This window comes from Polypterus senegalus, chromosome 3 (genome assembly GCF_016835505.1).
Source record: "Polypterus senegalus isolate Bchr_013 chromosome 3, ASM1683550v1, whole genome shotgun sequence".
NCBI lineage: Eukaryota > Metazoa > Chordata > Cladistia > Polypteriformes > Polypteridae > Polypterus > Polypterus senegalus.
In genome coordinates, this window is record NC_053156.1 from 231,941,255 (window position 1) to 231,958,287 (window position 17,033).

Consider the following 17,033-nt stretch of genomic DNA (forward strand, 5'->3'; position numbering starts at 1 on the left):
GAGGCATGGGGCACGGTGTAAATACTAGTATTATTAGTAGTAGTACTAGTAGTAGTATTGGCACATGTAGAGAGTACAGTGAAGCTCTTATCTGCATGTCTAATCAACACGCTATTACTAGAATAGGCACAGCTTTGTATAAAATGGAGAATAACACACTGAAGAGGAGTGAAGATGTTTGGTGGTGAGACAGTGACATGTATGATATGACCCCTTGGCTATGTTATTGTAAATATTATAGATGTTCTAGATATGTAGATATTCTTCACATAACAATCCCTATTTACTATCATCCCCCCAATCCAGCCACAGCCAAACCCCCCACCACCCTTAATGGGCTTCTCTTTATCTGACACACAAGAAGGGTCTGTTTTAACCTGCTGCAGTCTTCCCATCTTATCTTCTTTCCTTGAAGGATATCTGAGACTGGAGCTGTGAGAGAAAACAGAAACAGAAATGTAATTCCCAAAGAAGAAACTAAGTTTTGCAGCATTTAGAAATGAAAAAAAAAAATCCAAAATGTAATAAAGACTTTGAATGCTTGAGCCACACAATTGTACATATGATCTTCATAAGTGAATGTTGAAAGACTCGTTTTTTGCTTTATATAGCACCCTTCCAGAATGAACAACATTCCAAGGCATTCTAGAAGTACTAAGCTACAGTGCACTTCTTCATTTTTGTTTTGCAGGTGGCACAAAGGAGGGTGATGTGATCTGATCAGGACATCAGAGGCAGGTGCATCACTAGACTGTAGATAACATGTCGGCCATCAAGTGTGCAGTGTGCATTGTGCTTTAACATCCACATTACCAAATGTGATTTCTAAGATGCATGATAAATTTAATGAATTTAAATGTGTCAATCAAGCATTATTTAATTTTAATCTTATTAATTATTCATTCTTAAGATCTGAGTGCAGGTAAAATGGAATGCCAAGAACAGGACGGGGAAAAGAGAGTGGAAGTGAAGGTTGAAGACACATTTATTTCTATACATTGAAAAGAAATGCCAGTGCAGAAGTATTTTTTTCAGTCAGTTTTTATCTTTGAGTGCTTTTGTTAGACAGCAGACTCCTCTAGCAGCCCACCTCAAAGGGAACAGCTCAGACAAAATTGCTCACCTTCTTTTGATCCGTGAAATGGACACCGCTGGTTCTGTGGTCTGCTGCAAAGGGAACAGAAATGGATTGAATCACTGAATCAATCAAGCTTTATGTGAAATAGTGCTCTTCATTTCAGGCACTGTCTACAAAGCGATTTAATATTAAGTATTTCAGTTTTCACATCAATTACCATCACAAAGCATTTTATAAATCCAGGTGATCAAGCAAATGCTCTTTTCTTCAAAAGGAAGTTGTTATTGTTAATAACGTTATAGACCCAACAGCTATCTCTGATGAGCAGAAATGGGTAGATTTAATCTGGATTTACATCCTGAACAGCGAGAAAAGAAGGGAAAGCTAAGAATGGTAATAAATAGGAACTACCACTAGAGGGCAGCAGCATGCTACTATGTGATACCGAGGTGGAGTCTGAAGCACTAGGGTGGGAGAGCAGTATGGTGGGCACACACTGTAGCTCAGCCCAGGCTTGCTTGGAGTATTCAGCCATTCAGTCTATAACACCTACACATGGATTTAAGTCCCACTTGTTCTTTAAAATTCTTAACAGCAAAAATGACTTCTTTCAAATGTAAAAATCCATTATGTCCTTCGAGGCATAATTTCAGGCCAAGTGGGAGGATGGAGGATTTATTTTAATTCTGTTCCACTACCATGTGTTGTTTTTCAGTATGATCCTCTTTGCTTCATAAAGCTCTGTAGAGCACCCTTCAAAATATCAATACCTTTCAAAATATCAATAATTTCTGACTTCATTCAATACATATTTTCTCCTGTTTACATACATCTATTCTTTACAAGTTTATACCAGTAACAGCGCACAAATACACTTGACTTGAGCATTCCTAGTTTTCAGACTCTTTGTATGTTGATGCCTTGCTGTTTCCTGAGCAGCTCTTCTTTTCTCCACACTAGCGACCTGCTTCTTCTCTTCTTCTGTCAGCATCTTTTCGCGTTAAAACTGATTAAGTCTGTTTTTATGCTGCAATTACTTAGTATATTTTCTTTAATTCTTCACATAAGCTGGCACTTAAGTCTTCAATCTGCCTCAAGAATGATTTAAGATATGAAGAGGTAGGGGAAATGATGGTGAAGGTGGCAGGGAAGAGAACGGCCAAGAGTTGATTCTACAATAAAATAAAATTAAAATAAAAAGAGGACTAACCTTGGAGGTCAATCATCACCGCGAAAGTGGATATTAGACGTCACGCAGTATATACTGTATGTACCAAATTTCAGGTCAATCGATCAAACGGTTTGAGAGCTACAGGTGATTTAAAATCCTGGACAGACAAACGGACAGCCACGGTAAGCGTATTATATATAAAGATCTCTGTATTTAGACATACCATATATCTGTACAAACTGTTCAATATTCATATCTATATACCAGGGGTGGTCACTTACGAATTTGGAAAGCCAAAGTAGCTGCAGGTTTTCATCCTGACTGCCTTCTTAATTAGTGACTGGTTTTGCTACTGATTAACTTCATTTAATTTATTTTGCTATTTAAGACTCAGACCCTTTAAATAAGAGCTGAGCAACATCAGCCCCGGAGGGCCGCAGTGGCTTCAACTTTTTGTTCCAACCCAAGTGCTTTATGAGAAATCATTCATTATGTAACACTTTTTGCTCAAGTGACATTTTTCCGCTTCATTTTTGTTGTCTCACTTGAAGATTTTTAATCCTTAGTTGCTTATTTTAGTCTTAAACAACTGTATTCATTGTTTTAACTGCTCTTTCTTAACAATAAGATGGCAACAAAAAAGAAACCAGCCGATCTACATCTAGCTTGTGTCCATTTCCAGCCATGTGCATTCATCATTCACTGTTTGGTTTAATTACGTACTCAGAAGGAAAATTAAAATTACTCATCTGTTTTAGCATCAAATCATTTGGATGATACATTAGAAAGGAAAAAAAAAAGCTATGAATTAAGAATGAATTGACATGGCAGAGTTAAAACACTAACAAACATTTAAATTAAAGATCTGTTATTGGTGAGAATTGGCTTCTAATTAAGCAACTGGGTTGGAATAAAAAAACCGTCAGCTACTGCAGATCTCAAGAGTCAGAGTTAGCCACCCCTGAATACTCTTCCTTGTGTATACTACTACCTGTATGTGAAGTATTTTCTCATTTGTATGCTGCATTACTGTACCTTACTCACAATTTCAAAGTGGTTTCCATAAACAATATAATCTAGTCAGGCAGCATGGCAATGGCCAGCAAAAGTAATTTGAGGTTGCAATGCTAAATGGGCACCAATCTGACCCACATGTCAAACTCTACATGACTGGAAGAAAGTTATCATGATTGAAACAGTGGTAGTAGTAATGGTTGTCTATTCAATCCATTCATTTTCAGACCCACTTATCCCCAGAGATTGGTGAAAGGTGGAGCCTCGGGAAAACATTGGGCCCAAGACTAAGAAAAATTTGGACAGGGTGCCAGTGCAGTGCAAAGTGGACCCAAACATGTGCACAATCCACCTAACCTGCATGTCTTTGGACAGTGGGAGGACACACTTGTGGACTGTTGGAGAACATGCAAACGTCATGCAGGTAGAAACCCAGTCTCCTTGTTGAAAGGGAGCAGCACTACCACTTTGCAAACATGCTACCCAGTAAAAATTTCATTGAGTGAAATTCTTGTCTGGGATATGTAGTATTGAAAAGTGAGCCACCCTATTGAGTCACCTATTTGGCACATCCAGTGGGCCAGGAGGGCTTTGCTTCAACACTTTGTGAGATTTCCAGTGCTCCCTCTTCTGTATGTGCAGCACTGGGCTGAATAATCTTCTGATAAAAGCCCCTGTTCAGAATGAATCAATTAACCAATCAATTAAAAAAGCAATCACAAAATACTTCTAAAGTATTGTCCAATATTCCAATTAACAATTAACTAATCGATCAGGCAAGCAAGAAAGTACTCTTTTTACATCACCTTTCTCATCACAACCCAAGCTGCTTATCATTGCAGCTTTTATTCTTCCTGTTATTTTAAGTAAGGGCTATGAATTACAAGTTCTCCTCTACTGGTATGTTTGTGGTGGGGTGGAGGGGTATGGAGATCCTGACCCAGACACAAAAGGCCAGAGTAAACACAACATATTCTCATTCTTACAGAGTCAGATTCCTCTCTAGGAAATGTCCATAATGTCCTTTGACAGATTTCAATCCAAGCACTCTGTGAGGTCACTGTTTTTTATTTTTTTTACTATTAAGTTGGCGCCAAGGGAAGATAAGGAGCTCTCTTGAAATCACTTCCTCCTCGTGTTATCTGTATAACTGTTCTGCTCCCCCGCTTCTGGGAGGACATGTGGGAAGAAGCAGCCATGCAACATCAAAAGATAAAAATGAAGCATTCCTGAGACTTGAAACCTCCTCTCACTATTGGTTTCCCGGCAAGTGGCTTCCTTGGCATTGATTAGACTGCCAGATGCTGGTTAAAAATGGCAAATAGAAGTAAAGAAAATCAAAAGCTCTCTGACTTGTACTTATCTGGGCACATCATTTGGTGGCTTAGGGCTGGTTTACAGTATATTTCACGCTCAGAACGTGTATGTGCATGCATCATGGCAGCAACATGTTCCCAGTGTTCACTTGACACTTCCTCTGAGCACATCCTCAGAAATGACCGCGAGTTGCAGTACCAGCTAAAAGTCAGGGGGTGCAGTGTGATCAAGTCGGAATGTGACATCAGAGTCTCTGTTTACTAGCTACATGTGACAGAAAACCATTTTGCTGGTCCTACAGGATTGATGTGTGTGTTTCGGTTTTTAATGAATGGTTCCATGTGGTGAAGCAAAATGCCGAGTTACAAATGCATTTGTGGTGCTTTTATAATCAAGTGTCGCATATTCCCCAATGTAGTGGCACGATACATTTTAAAAGTCTCACATACCATCTTCTGTGCCATCTTTTTTCTTTTTTTGCACCTTCACAACAGTATCAGAATGTACGCCTGCGCATTTGAGCCACTGAGAAAAAACTTAAGGGCACAGTGATAAGGTCAATTCTGTGATTAAAGTGGAAATTTCAGGTTTAATCTCGAAATGTTCACTTTAACCTCGTTGTTTATTTTATCATTAAAATTAAACATAATCTTAAAAACAACCCAGTGACGCTATGACCTTCTCTGGCTTTCTCCTGAACTGACAACAGTGGCAAGCAGCATCGCCACAATTAACACATTAAATTTATGATATTCTGCACATTTAGAATCCTTAGATTTATACTTGATATCACTTTCATGATGAAATGCATTAAAGTATGTTACATTTTACAGATAAATCATTAACTTCATTTAAATAATGAATACTGTTAATAATTACACATGTGGGGGCGGCACGGTGGTGGAGCGGTAGCATTGCTGCCTCACAGGGAGTCACGTCCCTGGTGTTCCCTGCCTGGAGTTTGCATGTTTTCCTGGTGGGTTTCCACTGTGTGCTCTGTTTTCCTTCCAAAGTCATGAAGGTTTGGGGATTTGGTAACACTAAAATGACACTATTTTGTGTGTATACTTGTGTTCACCTTTCAATGAGCTGATGCCCCGTCCAGGGATTTTGTTTCTGTCTCGTGCCTGATGCTTGCTGGAATCAGCATATCCCTGGATTATTGGATGTAATCATTAAACATCCTTTTCAGAGATATTGTGGCAATGTGTCCTCGGAATTTAATGGATGTTTCAAGCCAAACGTTTTCTCACTATGATGATATCTTGCACTGCCACCTGGTGGAATCTTCCATATTAACGTAAAATAAGTATAAATAGTACAATGCTTGTATAGCAGTAGCATCCGCTGGAGCACAAGTCACATCGGGTGAAGTATAAACCTGGCCCTAGGCTCAGCCTAAGCACTTTATGTGAATATCATCCTTCTTATTAGACTTTAGCCACTGATAGGATGAGCCCCTGTACCAGTCTGGTTCCCCAAACTCTGAACTACTTTCTGGAGTTTACATGAGTGACTTAAGGCTCATATGGATATCCCAACATTGGATAACACATGTATATATGGAAGCTGAACAGCAGTGAAGTTCCTCAGAGTTTCAGTAAATTTTACATCTTCTATGGATTTAGAAGAAAAGGCCATGGGCCAGATGTGATATTAGTAGGAGCTTTACATTATGACACCCAGTGAAGTAACCTCATATACAGAAACACGATAATCTCAGACCTGCTTAATACATTTCATGGGCTGGAGCCTAATCTGGATAAACCAGGTGCACAGCAGGAAATGGCCCTGGAAAGGACGTCAGTGGATTCTAAGGCTGACTCACAAGAAAACACACCCATATTCACACAAGAGCAATCTGGAGTTGCAATTCAACCTAACCAGCATGACTATGGGAGTGCTTGTAGAAAATCAGAGCATCCAGAGAAAAAATCCACATGCAGACTAACATAAGACAATGAGTAGATGTGCGGATCAGAGTGTTGGATATGTAAAACAGCGGTGCTACACATTGCTCTCCGATGCTGTCCCACCAAGTCAAATGCTCAGCTATGCTGTTTCTACATCTACAGTACTCATGTGTGGCACTATTTGGCACTTGTGGAGATATCAGATACCACAGTTTGCCCAAACAGGCTAAAAAATGCTGTTTTGAGCTTCAGTGTGCACAGTTGGAGCAGCATTTCCTCAGATTTGCATAATCTGCAAGAAAAACTTACCCGGAAGGAAGTGGATCTGGAGCTCAGGCGTTTGAAGGCATCTTCTTGAACATGCTCAGACCTGTCAGGATTAACTTCTTGCTGTCTGCTTACTTCTGCTCTCTCATTAACATTCTAAAAAAAAAATGAAAAGCAAACACCGAAGGCCAAAAATTACATTACTCAGATGTTCACTTGGTTGGCCATCTGTTAAGCTACCTTGTTTTTTCTTGGGTCTATATATAATGGTTGGTAGATCTTGAATTATAAGGATTGAATGATGACATTTGACTGACTTTTTAATGAGGGAGCTGCTTGTCCTGTCTCTGACGGCCATGCCTCAATGCCACAGAGAACCTGGAACATCAACTGGAGGCAACCCCAATTCCTTGAGGCTCCTAGATATCAGCACATGGTCCAAGAATGGGACTGTGTGATGGTTTTAGGAGGACAGCTTCTCAAGACCGTAGTGATCTGACTCTCTCAAAGCTAAGCAGAGCCCAAAACTCTGGTGACATTATCAGCTTAGTGAGGTCACCAGAAGGAAGGTGGGTTTTAATTGTTGAAGCATTTGAAAGCCTGTATCAGGGTACTGGAATTGAATCCCCATCCAATAGCTGAACCTTGGGTTTAAGAAAATTAATGTGGATTCTATCCTGGGACCTGCACTTGTACATCCATTACACAGACATGTCTGTTTATGACAGTATGTGTGGGTGGAGACAAAATGTCACTACAGTAGTATGTTACACTGCTAATTTATGTCATCCTTTTTTATCAGAAATGTTATCAAATTTGATCAACAATTTGGAGACAAGCAGACCATTCACCCCAATAAAGCTTGCCAATCATATTCACAGATCTTTTATCAAATATCACTGAATCATGTTTTGAAAGTTCTCAAACCCTCATTTCTTGGTAAAAATGTTAATGTGTTTATGGTTCTCTGCATGAAGAAAAGCTTTTTAGCATTTATGTGAAAGATCCTCTTAACAAGGTTTCAACTGTGTACCCATATTCTTGTGGAAGAATTTAAAGTAATAATAAAGATAAACTGTTCTGATTACTTTCATAATTTGACATATTTCAATCATAACACCTTTTTATTTCCATTTGCCTACAAAGGTTCATCTCTTTCGATCTTTGCTCATAACCAGGGGTCCTCAATCACAGTCCTGGAGGACCAAAGTGGCTGCAGATTTTTGCTCCAACCCATTGACTTAAATAGAAAATAATTCTCCCAATAATTCAATTTCATGGCTTGTTAATGTTTTAACTCTGCCATGTCAGGCCATTCTTATATCCTAGATTTTTTCCTTTCTAAGGATATCTTCCAAATGATTTGAAGTCTAAAATGGATGAGCAATTCTCAATCTTTCACTTTTTTCTTCATTTTCCTTCCAAGTATTTAATTAAAACAAATAGTGCATGATAAATACACACAGGTGTAAATGGTAACAAACTAAATGGAGAAATGCTGGTCCCTTTTGTCATTTGAATGTTATTGCTAATTAAGAGCAATTAAAAACTAAGACTAGAGCTGTTTAAGACTAAAATAAGCAATAAGGGTTCAAAATCTTAACGAGCGAGACAACTAAAGTGAAGCAGAAGTGTTACTTGTTAAGCAACTGGGTTGGAACAAAAACCTGCAGCCACTGCGGCCCTCCAGGACTGTGATTGAGGACCCCTGCTCATAACTCACACATTGCAGTTCCACAACCAGCCTACTTGATGTTTGCTGGACTTTCTCTATTATTGCTGTATCTTTTGGGAATATAAAATTTACAATTATTACCTTATCCGGTCCATTCTCCATATTCTCCTGGGTTCTTGTTGCTGGGATACTCTTGTCTTTAAAAACAGTTCTTAAATGTACAGGATTAGAAGGACTAACTGGTGACAATGGAGATGGTGTCTTCCTGCTGTCTGCACTCTTATCAAAGGAAATGGACAGTGAACTGTAAAACACCAAATAGAGTGAGAAAAAAAAAAAACTTGACTAACTTTGATGAGTACAGAGTATTTGGTCAACTCGTGTCATCAGCGGTAGAGAACGCAAATGGGAAAGCCCAGTCCAAAAGCACCTTATCAGCATGTGGAACACTTCAACAAGATCTACAAATTAGGGCAGGTGTTATCCTTTGTGAAAGAAGAGTCCAGGCAATCTGAGTTGCTAAAACCTTGGGATTTTAAAACCCATCTGTATCATTTAAGGTTTTACGGGCAACAAACAGAAAAAAGTAAAAGGCAAGCTGCCCCTTCTTTTAAAGTGGCTACACTCAGAGTTTCCAGTGGCAGGTCCAAGTCTATAAGTGTATCCAGATGCGGTAATGACAATTTACATCCCCTACGATAGGCAGGTAGAGTCTTTTCCAGCATTAGTTTACCATAAGCAAAATCAAGAGGATGTATGTACTTCACATTTTTGAGTTCCTTTTCACATGTTTGGCATCTAATTCAGGAAACCCAGTCTTTCACTACTTTTCAATTAGAGTCTAGCACTCCACTATGTTTACATATGGAGTATAATATCTTCACATTCCCTCCATCTCCACTCCTAAATTCGTTCATTATTGTTAACCATCACCTGGATACAAAAGCTGACAACCTAGTCTTTACATTCAGCAAACTAACTAGACAGTCAGAGAGCAATCATTAAAATTCTGGTATGTTTCTCTCTGGTGGCTTTTGTTATTTGTTGATATAAAGTTCCAAAGTTTCCCCATACTGTACCTTACAAACTTCTTTGAAGGGGACTTGTTTTCAGACTTCTGGACAACTTTATCTTTGGCATCTGCAGCCTAAATCAGGAACAGAAAACACAAAAAAGAGTTATCAGGGAAGAGCAAGCCATTCCCACTTCCATTCATGTTTGTATCCCTCCAGGGAATCTGATTGTTACTTAAAGGAGGCAGCTCACCAACAAAAGCACACAGTGCATACAGAAAAACGTGTGCAGCAACAAAAGTGCTCAATAATGTTTTAGCATTTAAAATAAGGTAAACCCCATTTGGTAATAATTTCTTTATGATACACAGAATACACATATAAGCATCAGTTCAATTATCACATATAGGTCTTTAGTGAATTACAGTGAAAGGATAGATATGTTTGCTAGTGTCCTGCCAAGAAACACAGAACTAACCCTTAAGAAGCTCTTGAAAATCAAACCAAAACGAATAAAAATAAACCTAGCTACCAAATCCTAACGAGAGACAAGAACTGAAGTCAAAGAAATAGGCAAAGAATAAAAGTTACGAGAAGCAAAATAAGAAAAGGTTTCTTTAAAACATTTTTATTTAGGAAGGTTGTATCCACAGATCAGATAAAGAAAAGACCACCTAGCTGACCTTTAATTCCATGGGTCACAACCCTAGAAGCCACACCCCTTCCAGGAACATGCACAAATGACAGCTCTCAAAACAATGGCGATACATGGGCCTAAAAATGGCATTCAAGTTGTAGAAAAAAAATTGCATTCACATGAAACCTAATCATGACAGCTAGAAAGATATTATCTCTCTATTATAATAATAAAATCTTGGGTCAAGACGTGATTTTCTCGGAGATACTTTAACATCCCGCGAGACAAGGAAGTGAGACAAAAGGACAGCTGCTGTACAAGCTTTTAAATGTTCAATGCGCTGCGTGACATGCAGATCATGCAGCACAGCACAAGCAGCAGCAGCAAGCCAGCTGATCGAGCATAGAGGAGGTTAAAAAAAATATATTTGTTTCCCATTGTATCACTGTTTAAGAGGGGGTTTCGGAGGAGCGACCGAATCTCCTTAGCGTGTGTTCAGCCCGCCTTTTCACAATGCGAGAGGCAGAGATGCAAAGTGGCTGGGGCATAGCAAATGATTAATTGTATTGTGCAGTGTACAGCACCACATTACATGAAATTCCATACAAAAAGTCTTAACATGGCACCCATCCACATGTCAGTATTAACTGCTGTTGGTAGCATTTAACCTGGACATTTCTTGATTTGGACACCTTTGGCTCTGGGGAGGAATCCAAAAGCTCATCCAACCAGCAGGCACATCATTACAAGGCACAAAACTTAAGACTTACAACATTTGAATATGCAGACAAATTTTTTCATTGTTGTTGTGAATTCTTGCACTTTTCTCCGTAGTGGCTGCCGGAACATGGAAAAAGTAACCGACTAGCTGTACGCACTGGTCACTGTGATTTGGTTGGTGCACTTTTGTCCCAGATACACAAACTTCCTCCAAATGAGTCATCATAGAAAAAAGCGTTCAAGATGTCTTGCCAGGATGATAACCAGGGTTTAAGACATTTAATTGTGTTGGTGTTCTAACCAGTATTGCCAATGGTGTTCATTTTTATCTGAATGCATTTCTGTTGGGCAAAGTTATGCACTAGTGCCTTGGAATTGTATTTGACTTAACGTGGAAACTATACAGGCCAACACTGTTCAGTTTCCTATACATACCTTATTTTCCTTTTTACTTTGTAAAGTACAACAATTATGTTTACACCGTGACACTGGGCTACCCAGGCACCTGCAGGTTCACAGTGACCCATCAGTGTAACAAGAGTTAAGCTGAAGAAGTAAAACAAAAACAGAAGTCATTGCCTGTGCCAGCATATCATAAGCTTGGGGTCATCTGCCCTAGAAATAAGAGCTCCTGGCAGAAAATGAAGGAAGAGGAAAGGCTAGGAGGACAAGCATAATAATAAATTCAGAACAACGAATTATAATTTTCAACTTCAGAAAGGCTTTTCAACATGGCAAGACACAGGATTAACCAAGTGAGTGTTGTATGGACTTTTTAATAAATCTCACAGCAGGCTTTAAGTGAAGGGGATAATAGTCTTAGTGATAAGGTATAATCTCTGGAATGTCAGTGGTTCAAAACACATGTAGAGCCTGGCAAATTTCAGCTACAGACTAAAAACTAAAGGATATTGGTGATGGTCTGGACACTGTGAAGCTAGCAGGGTGTTCTCCTGTGAATACATTCTGAGCCTAACTATTAACCTGCGACAGCTACAGAGATATGTGGGCTTTCTGATTTTGAACGATGATTTATGGGACTGGTGACTACATTGTCATTAGGGCTGAATGTTTTCTGAATAACCCTCTATGGCTGCAATCATTTCAATATAAAGATAAAAACACATCTAATGAGCTATAATAAAAATTGACACCCTGCTTCTTATGAGGGAACACATTTTCTCTGTGTCTGCATGAGCTCTTCTAAGGGCACTCCTTTTTCTTCCCACATGCCATACTCAGCCATATAGGATAACTGGTTACTCAATCACTTTTCTATGAGTGATTGTGGATGCATGAATGAGCAGACAACATGGCCCGATCTACCACCAAGGTAACCTGGGGGTACTTCCTTGGACCCTCTTTGAAAAGTGGTGAAAGAAAAAATATTTAATACCAAGAAAAGTCAACATTTTCACCTACAGTACAGAACCCACATCAATGCGTTACTCCACACACACCTCCGTCCCACTTTGATCTTCACAGTTATAAACCTATACAACCACACGTTAATAAGAAGTTTTCAAAAGAAAAATAAAGGACCTGTTTGGTTAGAATGGGTGGGACAGGATCAGAACAGGAGTCTAAGGGCTCATTTATACTTCACGCTCAGAACACGTATACGCCCACATCATGGCTGCCACGCGTTCCCAGCGTTCATTTCACGCGTCCTCTGAGCAGGTCCTCAGAAATTAGCGCGACGTGTGCGTGAGTTGCAGTACCAGCAAAAAAATTTTGTGGGGGGCGCAGTGTGCTAAAAGTCGGTATGTGACGTCAGAGTCTCTGCTTACTGTTTACATGTGACAGAAAGCCTCTATGCAGATCCTACGGGAAGAATGCTTCGATGTGGTGAAGCAAAATGCCGACATACAGATACATTCGTGGTGCTTTTATATTCAAGCGTCACATATTCCCGATCGTAATGACACGATACATTTTAAAAGTCTCACATACCATCTTTTGTGCCGTCTTTTTTTTTTTTTGCAATTTAACAACAGCAACATAATGTATAGAGCTATATTTGAGCCACTGAGAAAAAAATAAAGGACACGGTGAAAACGTGTATTTTATGATTAAAGTGGAAATTTCTGCTTTAATCTCGAAATCTCCACTTTAACTTCGTAGTTTACTTTATCATTAATGCAGACCATCGTAAACGTCATCCCAAGTTTTTAATCGCTACGAGCTTCTTGGACCTAACAGCAGCGGTAAGCAGCAATAGATCGCCACACAGAACACATGACATGTATGATATTCCAACTCTCTGCACATTTAGAATCTTTAGATTCATACTTGATACCACTTTCATGATGAAATGCATTAAAGTGTGCATGTTACATTTTACATATAATTTCATTTAAATAATGAATACTGTTAATAATTACACATATGGGGTTGTCACGGTGGTGGAGCTATAGCACTGCTGTCTCACAGGGAGTTATGTTGCTGGTATTTCCTGCTTGTATTCCACACTGTGCTCCGGTTTCTTTCCAAAGATATGAAGATTTGGGGATTTGGTGCCGCTAAAATGACGCTAGTATATGCGAGTGCTTGTATTCACCTTGCGATGAGCTGAGTCCTCATCCAAGGATTGTTTCTCACTCGTGCCCAATGCTTGCTGGAATGGACACATCCCTGGATTGGTGGATTTAATCAATAAACATAATTTTCAGAGATATTGTGGTAAGGTGTCATCAGAATTTAATGAGTGTTCCAGGTAATTCACAACACGGAGAAGCCGAACATGTTCTCACCGTGATAATATCTCGCACTGCCACCTGGTGGATTTCTCCAGATTTATGTAAAGTACGCGCGCAAGTATAAACACTACAACGCTTGCGTAGCAGGACCATCTGCTTCAGCATGCGTCGCGTGAAGTATAACTCCAGCCTAATAGGTTACTTTTATGAGAGTTTACATTTGATGTTTTATCAGCCATAAAAGGGAAAAAGTCCAAATGGATGGATATCCAAAACATGCAAAAAGAAAAAAGAGAGAAACAAAAGATGCTATTTTAATAAAAACTACACATGAAAGTTTAAAAAAATAAACCAAATATGATGATTTAAAAAAGCACTTTAAACAAGCCATAAATATTGCAGTTGAGACTAATGAGACTAAACCTTACAGGTAGTCAGGTCAGGTAACGGCTAATCTCGCTACTTCTAGCAGAAATGTGTATTCTGATTCTGTGGTGTCCAAAAACACTTACATGGAGATGAGCAACAATGTGAAATTGCTCAGTTAAATATCACTTTTTTGCCACAAAGTAGCACAGTTCTTTTAAAAATGTTTGATGTTCATTACCTGTCATATCAGAAGAAAATTGATTTCCTGAAGATATAATGTTGCACTCATCAATTAACAAAAAAGGAAGGTGAACTTGACCTGATATAGTTTGAGCATTTTTTTCTATTTAGTGCAAATACCTGATTTATTGTTGACAGATGTGATGCTTATAATGTGTTTGTGGTATGGAGGTGAGATGGGTGGAGGGCTTTTGAGTTTAAATATTAATCATACCAGCCTCGGTGATGTGCTGGCACCCAATACTGGGAACAGTGCCAGCTTACTGCAACACTAAAATGGATTAAAGGATAAATTTGCTATTTTTCACGTCAAGGTTATATCTTCACAATCATGGTACTTTGCCACATAACATTGTGTTCAAAATGTATGCATTTTATTACAAAATTTTAAAATACTGGCTGTTCTTGGAGCTTAAAATGGAACTTAACGGTGCATGACTCCATATGTAAATGACAAAGTCTTAAAACTTTCTAAATACATACATTTTTCAAGCCCAAAATGTTATTGATTATTGATCTGCATCTTAAGATTACATACATATTACAAAATCGCACATTCTAGTATGAAAAACTACAGTTCCCGGAGGAAAATCCACGCAAATATGGGGAGAATATAAAATCTCCATATAGGCAGGACTATCTTGGAATTCAAACCCCATCTCCTGGAGCTTCTGCTGTGACATAGATGTGGTATATATTAGACGGAGCAGCCAAAAGTAAGTTTCTTACTTTACTGCCAGCATTTTCTGTGTCTTGAGGTCCCGTGTACTGTGTCGGTTGTGCAGGTGACTGGTGGAGTGGTTCCTCTTGCCTCTCAGACTCTATGCTTGCACCCATAGATTTCAAGCTCCTCCGCTGCCTCCTCGACTCCTTTGTCTGTAGCATCTCCAGAAACTGACGGTTTATCTCCTCATTATCATCTGCTTCCAAGCCACTCTTTGGACTTTTTGACTGAGAGTGTGAAAAGAAGATAAAGGTGGTAGCCACTGTTAAATGAAACTATGAGGTCTGGTAACAGACTAATAAGAGTGGTGCTATAGACAGATAGAAGGCTGATTGTTTAGCCACCATGTGTGCTCAACCTATGCAGCGGTAGAGAGAATGACAGCAGTTACACTTAATTATTTATAGATACAGTGCGATCTCTCTCATCTGTCACATTCAAGTAAAGGTCTATCATTAACAAATTTCATTTCACAGCAGAAGGAGGCAAATAAGAGCCAATGGTAGTTCCAGATAGGAGAAATACTCACTGTCATCCTAGGGGGGCTTTTTGATTTTCTTGTTTCTCCCTCACTTGTATCACTGTATTCTGTGCTGCCATCTTTCTTCTGCCTGGTCACAGCCTCTATGTGCCTCCTCTGTTCCTGCTCTTCACGCATTTCTACAGTCTTTATGTTTGCTTCCTCAGGATATGATTTCCGTTTTCCATTCTTAAGACAAAAATATCAAAGGATTAAAATTACATACTGATGTGATTTTTTTTTCTCTGAAGCCAGTCATGTTTTGGAACTTTTGCAGTAAGTTTTGATGTTATCTACTTAGCCTAAGCTTTTATGGCAGGTCTTAGTTCTTCCTTGCACCACTCCTGCTGTTTTGGTCTCTCACAGAATGGGGAGTGATAGTATAAAAATTAAAATACATCTTTGATTAGCATGGTGGCACATTTGTGTTGTTAAACTATTAATAACATGGTTATAGATATATGAGGGGGGATCCAAAAACATCCTGGACTCAGTCAGTAGCATGGCAATAGGGTGTAATTATTGACTATGCTGCTAGGTATCGTATGCCTACAGTCTTGTTAATCAGTCTGCTGAGTAGCATTGTGTAAAGTTGTTCAAGTACTTCAAGCCAAAAAAAGCACATTAGGTTATATTAAACATCAAAACGACGATGATCACATTTTTGCAGATTGCCAGACTTGTTAATAAATAGTTCTTCCATGAACAGACTGTTAATCAGCAATATTACACTGAACTGTTGAGGTACCTGTGGAAAAAAATCAGGAAAAAAAACGTCTACAGCAGCGAGGCACACAAAATTGCATTTTCCACATGGTAGTTAGGCTCTTTGAGTAGTGAGAAAAGTACTGTACTATATAAATGTAAAGAATTATTATTATGATTATTATGGTGCATCTGCACACACCACACTGTTAGTCAAAGAATTTTTGATGAAAAACATAATTATTGCTTTACAAAAATAATAATAATCACCAGATCTCACTCCCTGTGACTTGTTTTTGCAAATAAGGGGAAGAAGATTTACTACTGTGGAAGAAATTCAGGAAAAAATGCTGGAGGCTGTAGTCATGTCAACAAAATATGAGTGCAGGAAATGCTAACAAGAATGGGAGAAGTGCTGGGCAAAACATATTGCATCTCAAGTATTAATGTACTAAAGTATTTTGAAGGTGACAGGAAAGGAATAGCTGTGTGTTTTAAAATAAAGTTGTTTTTTTTTTTTAACAATTCCAGGAATTTTTGGGTCTCCCTCATATACAGTAAGTTACAAATCTTCTTCCCTTCAGTCTCAGGTGTAATTTTCAGGATCTGGTGAATATGGGGACTCCTCAGCAGTTCAACATGATGTCATTGATTATCTGTCTGTCCACAAGGAATAAACTCTTTAAATACAAGTCTGTCAATGTCAAAAAAGTGATCAGCAATGCCTCTTGAAAATCTGTCATGGTGGCTTGGAGAAAAAAATTCTTTAGCATGACTGTAGAATAAACACCAGAAATATGTACAACTCAGCACGATGCCACTCAGTGGACTGATTAACCAGACGGTAAGCATTAGATACCTACTAGCATATTCAATAACTTCACCCTACTACCATTCTATTGACCAATTCCAGACATTTTTTAATCTCCCTTCATATAGACAGTAGGGATGGGCAGATCAGTATTAAAATA

At 38.8% G+C, this 17,033-nt stretch overlaps 1 protein-coding gene across 4 annotated transcripts in view; it reads right to left on the reverse strand.

Moving 5' to 3' along the window:
* Positions 1–17,033, reverse strand: part of lad1 (ladinin) — an 89,260-nt gene that overhangs the window by 12,447 nt on the left and 59,780 nt on the right. For 2 of the 4 annotated variants that reach the window (XM_039748726.1, XM_039748725.1), the window contains exons 4-10: positions 15,367–15,546; positions 14,843–15,064; positions 9,515–9,582; positions 8,577–8,739; positions 6,803–6,916; positions 1,124–1,167; positions 378–432 (exon numbers count right to left, since the gene is read on the reverse strand). In XM_039748726.1, the coding sequence (XP_039604660.1) occupies positions 378–432; positions 1,124–1,167; positions 6,803–6,916; positions 8,577–8,739; positions 9,515–9,582; positions 14,843–15,064; positions 15,367–15,546 (846 nt within the window). The remainder of the gene's footprint in view (positions 1–377; positions 433–1,123; positions 1,168–6,802; positions 6,917–8,576; positions 8,740–9,514; positions 9,583–14,842; positions 15,065–15,366; positions 15,547–17,033) is intronic. The other 2 variants (XM_039748727.1, XM_039748728.1) reach the window with 2 other exon arrangements.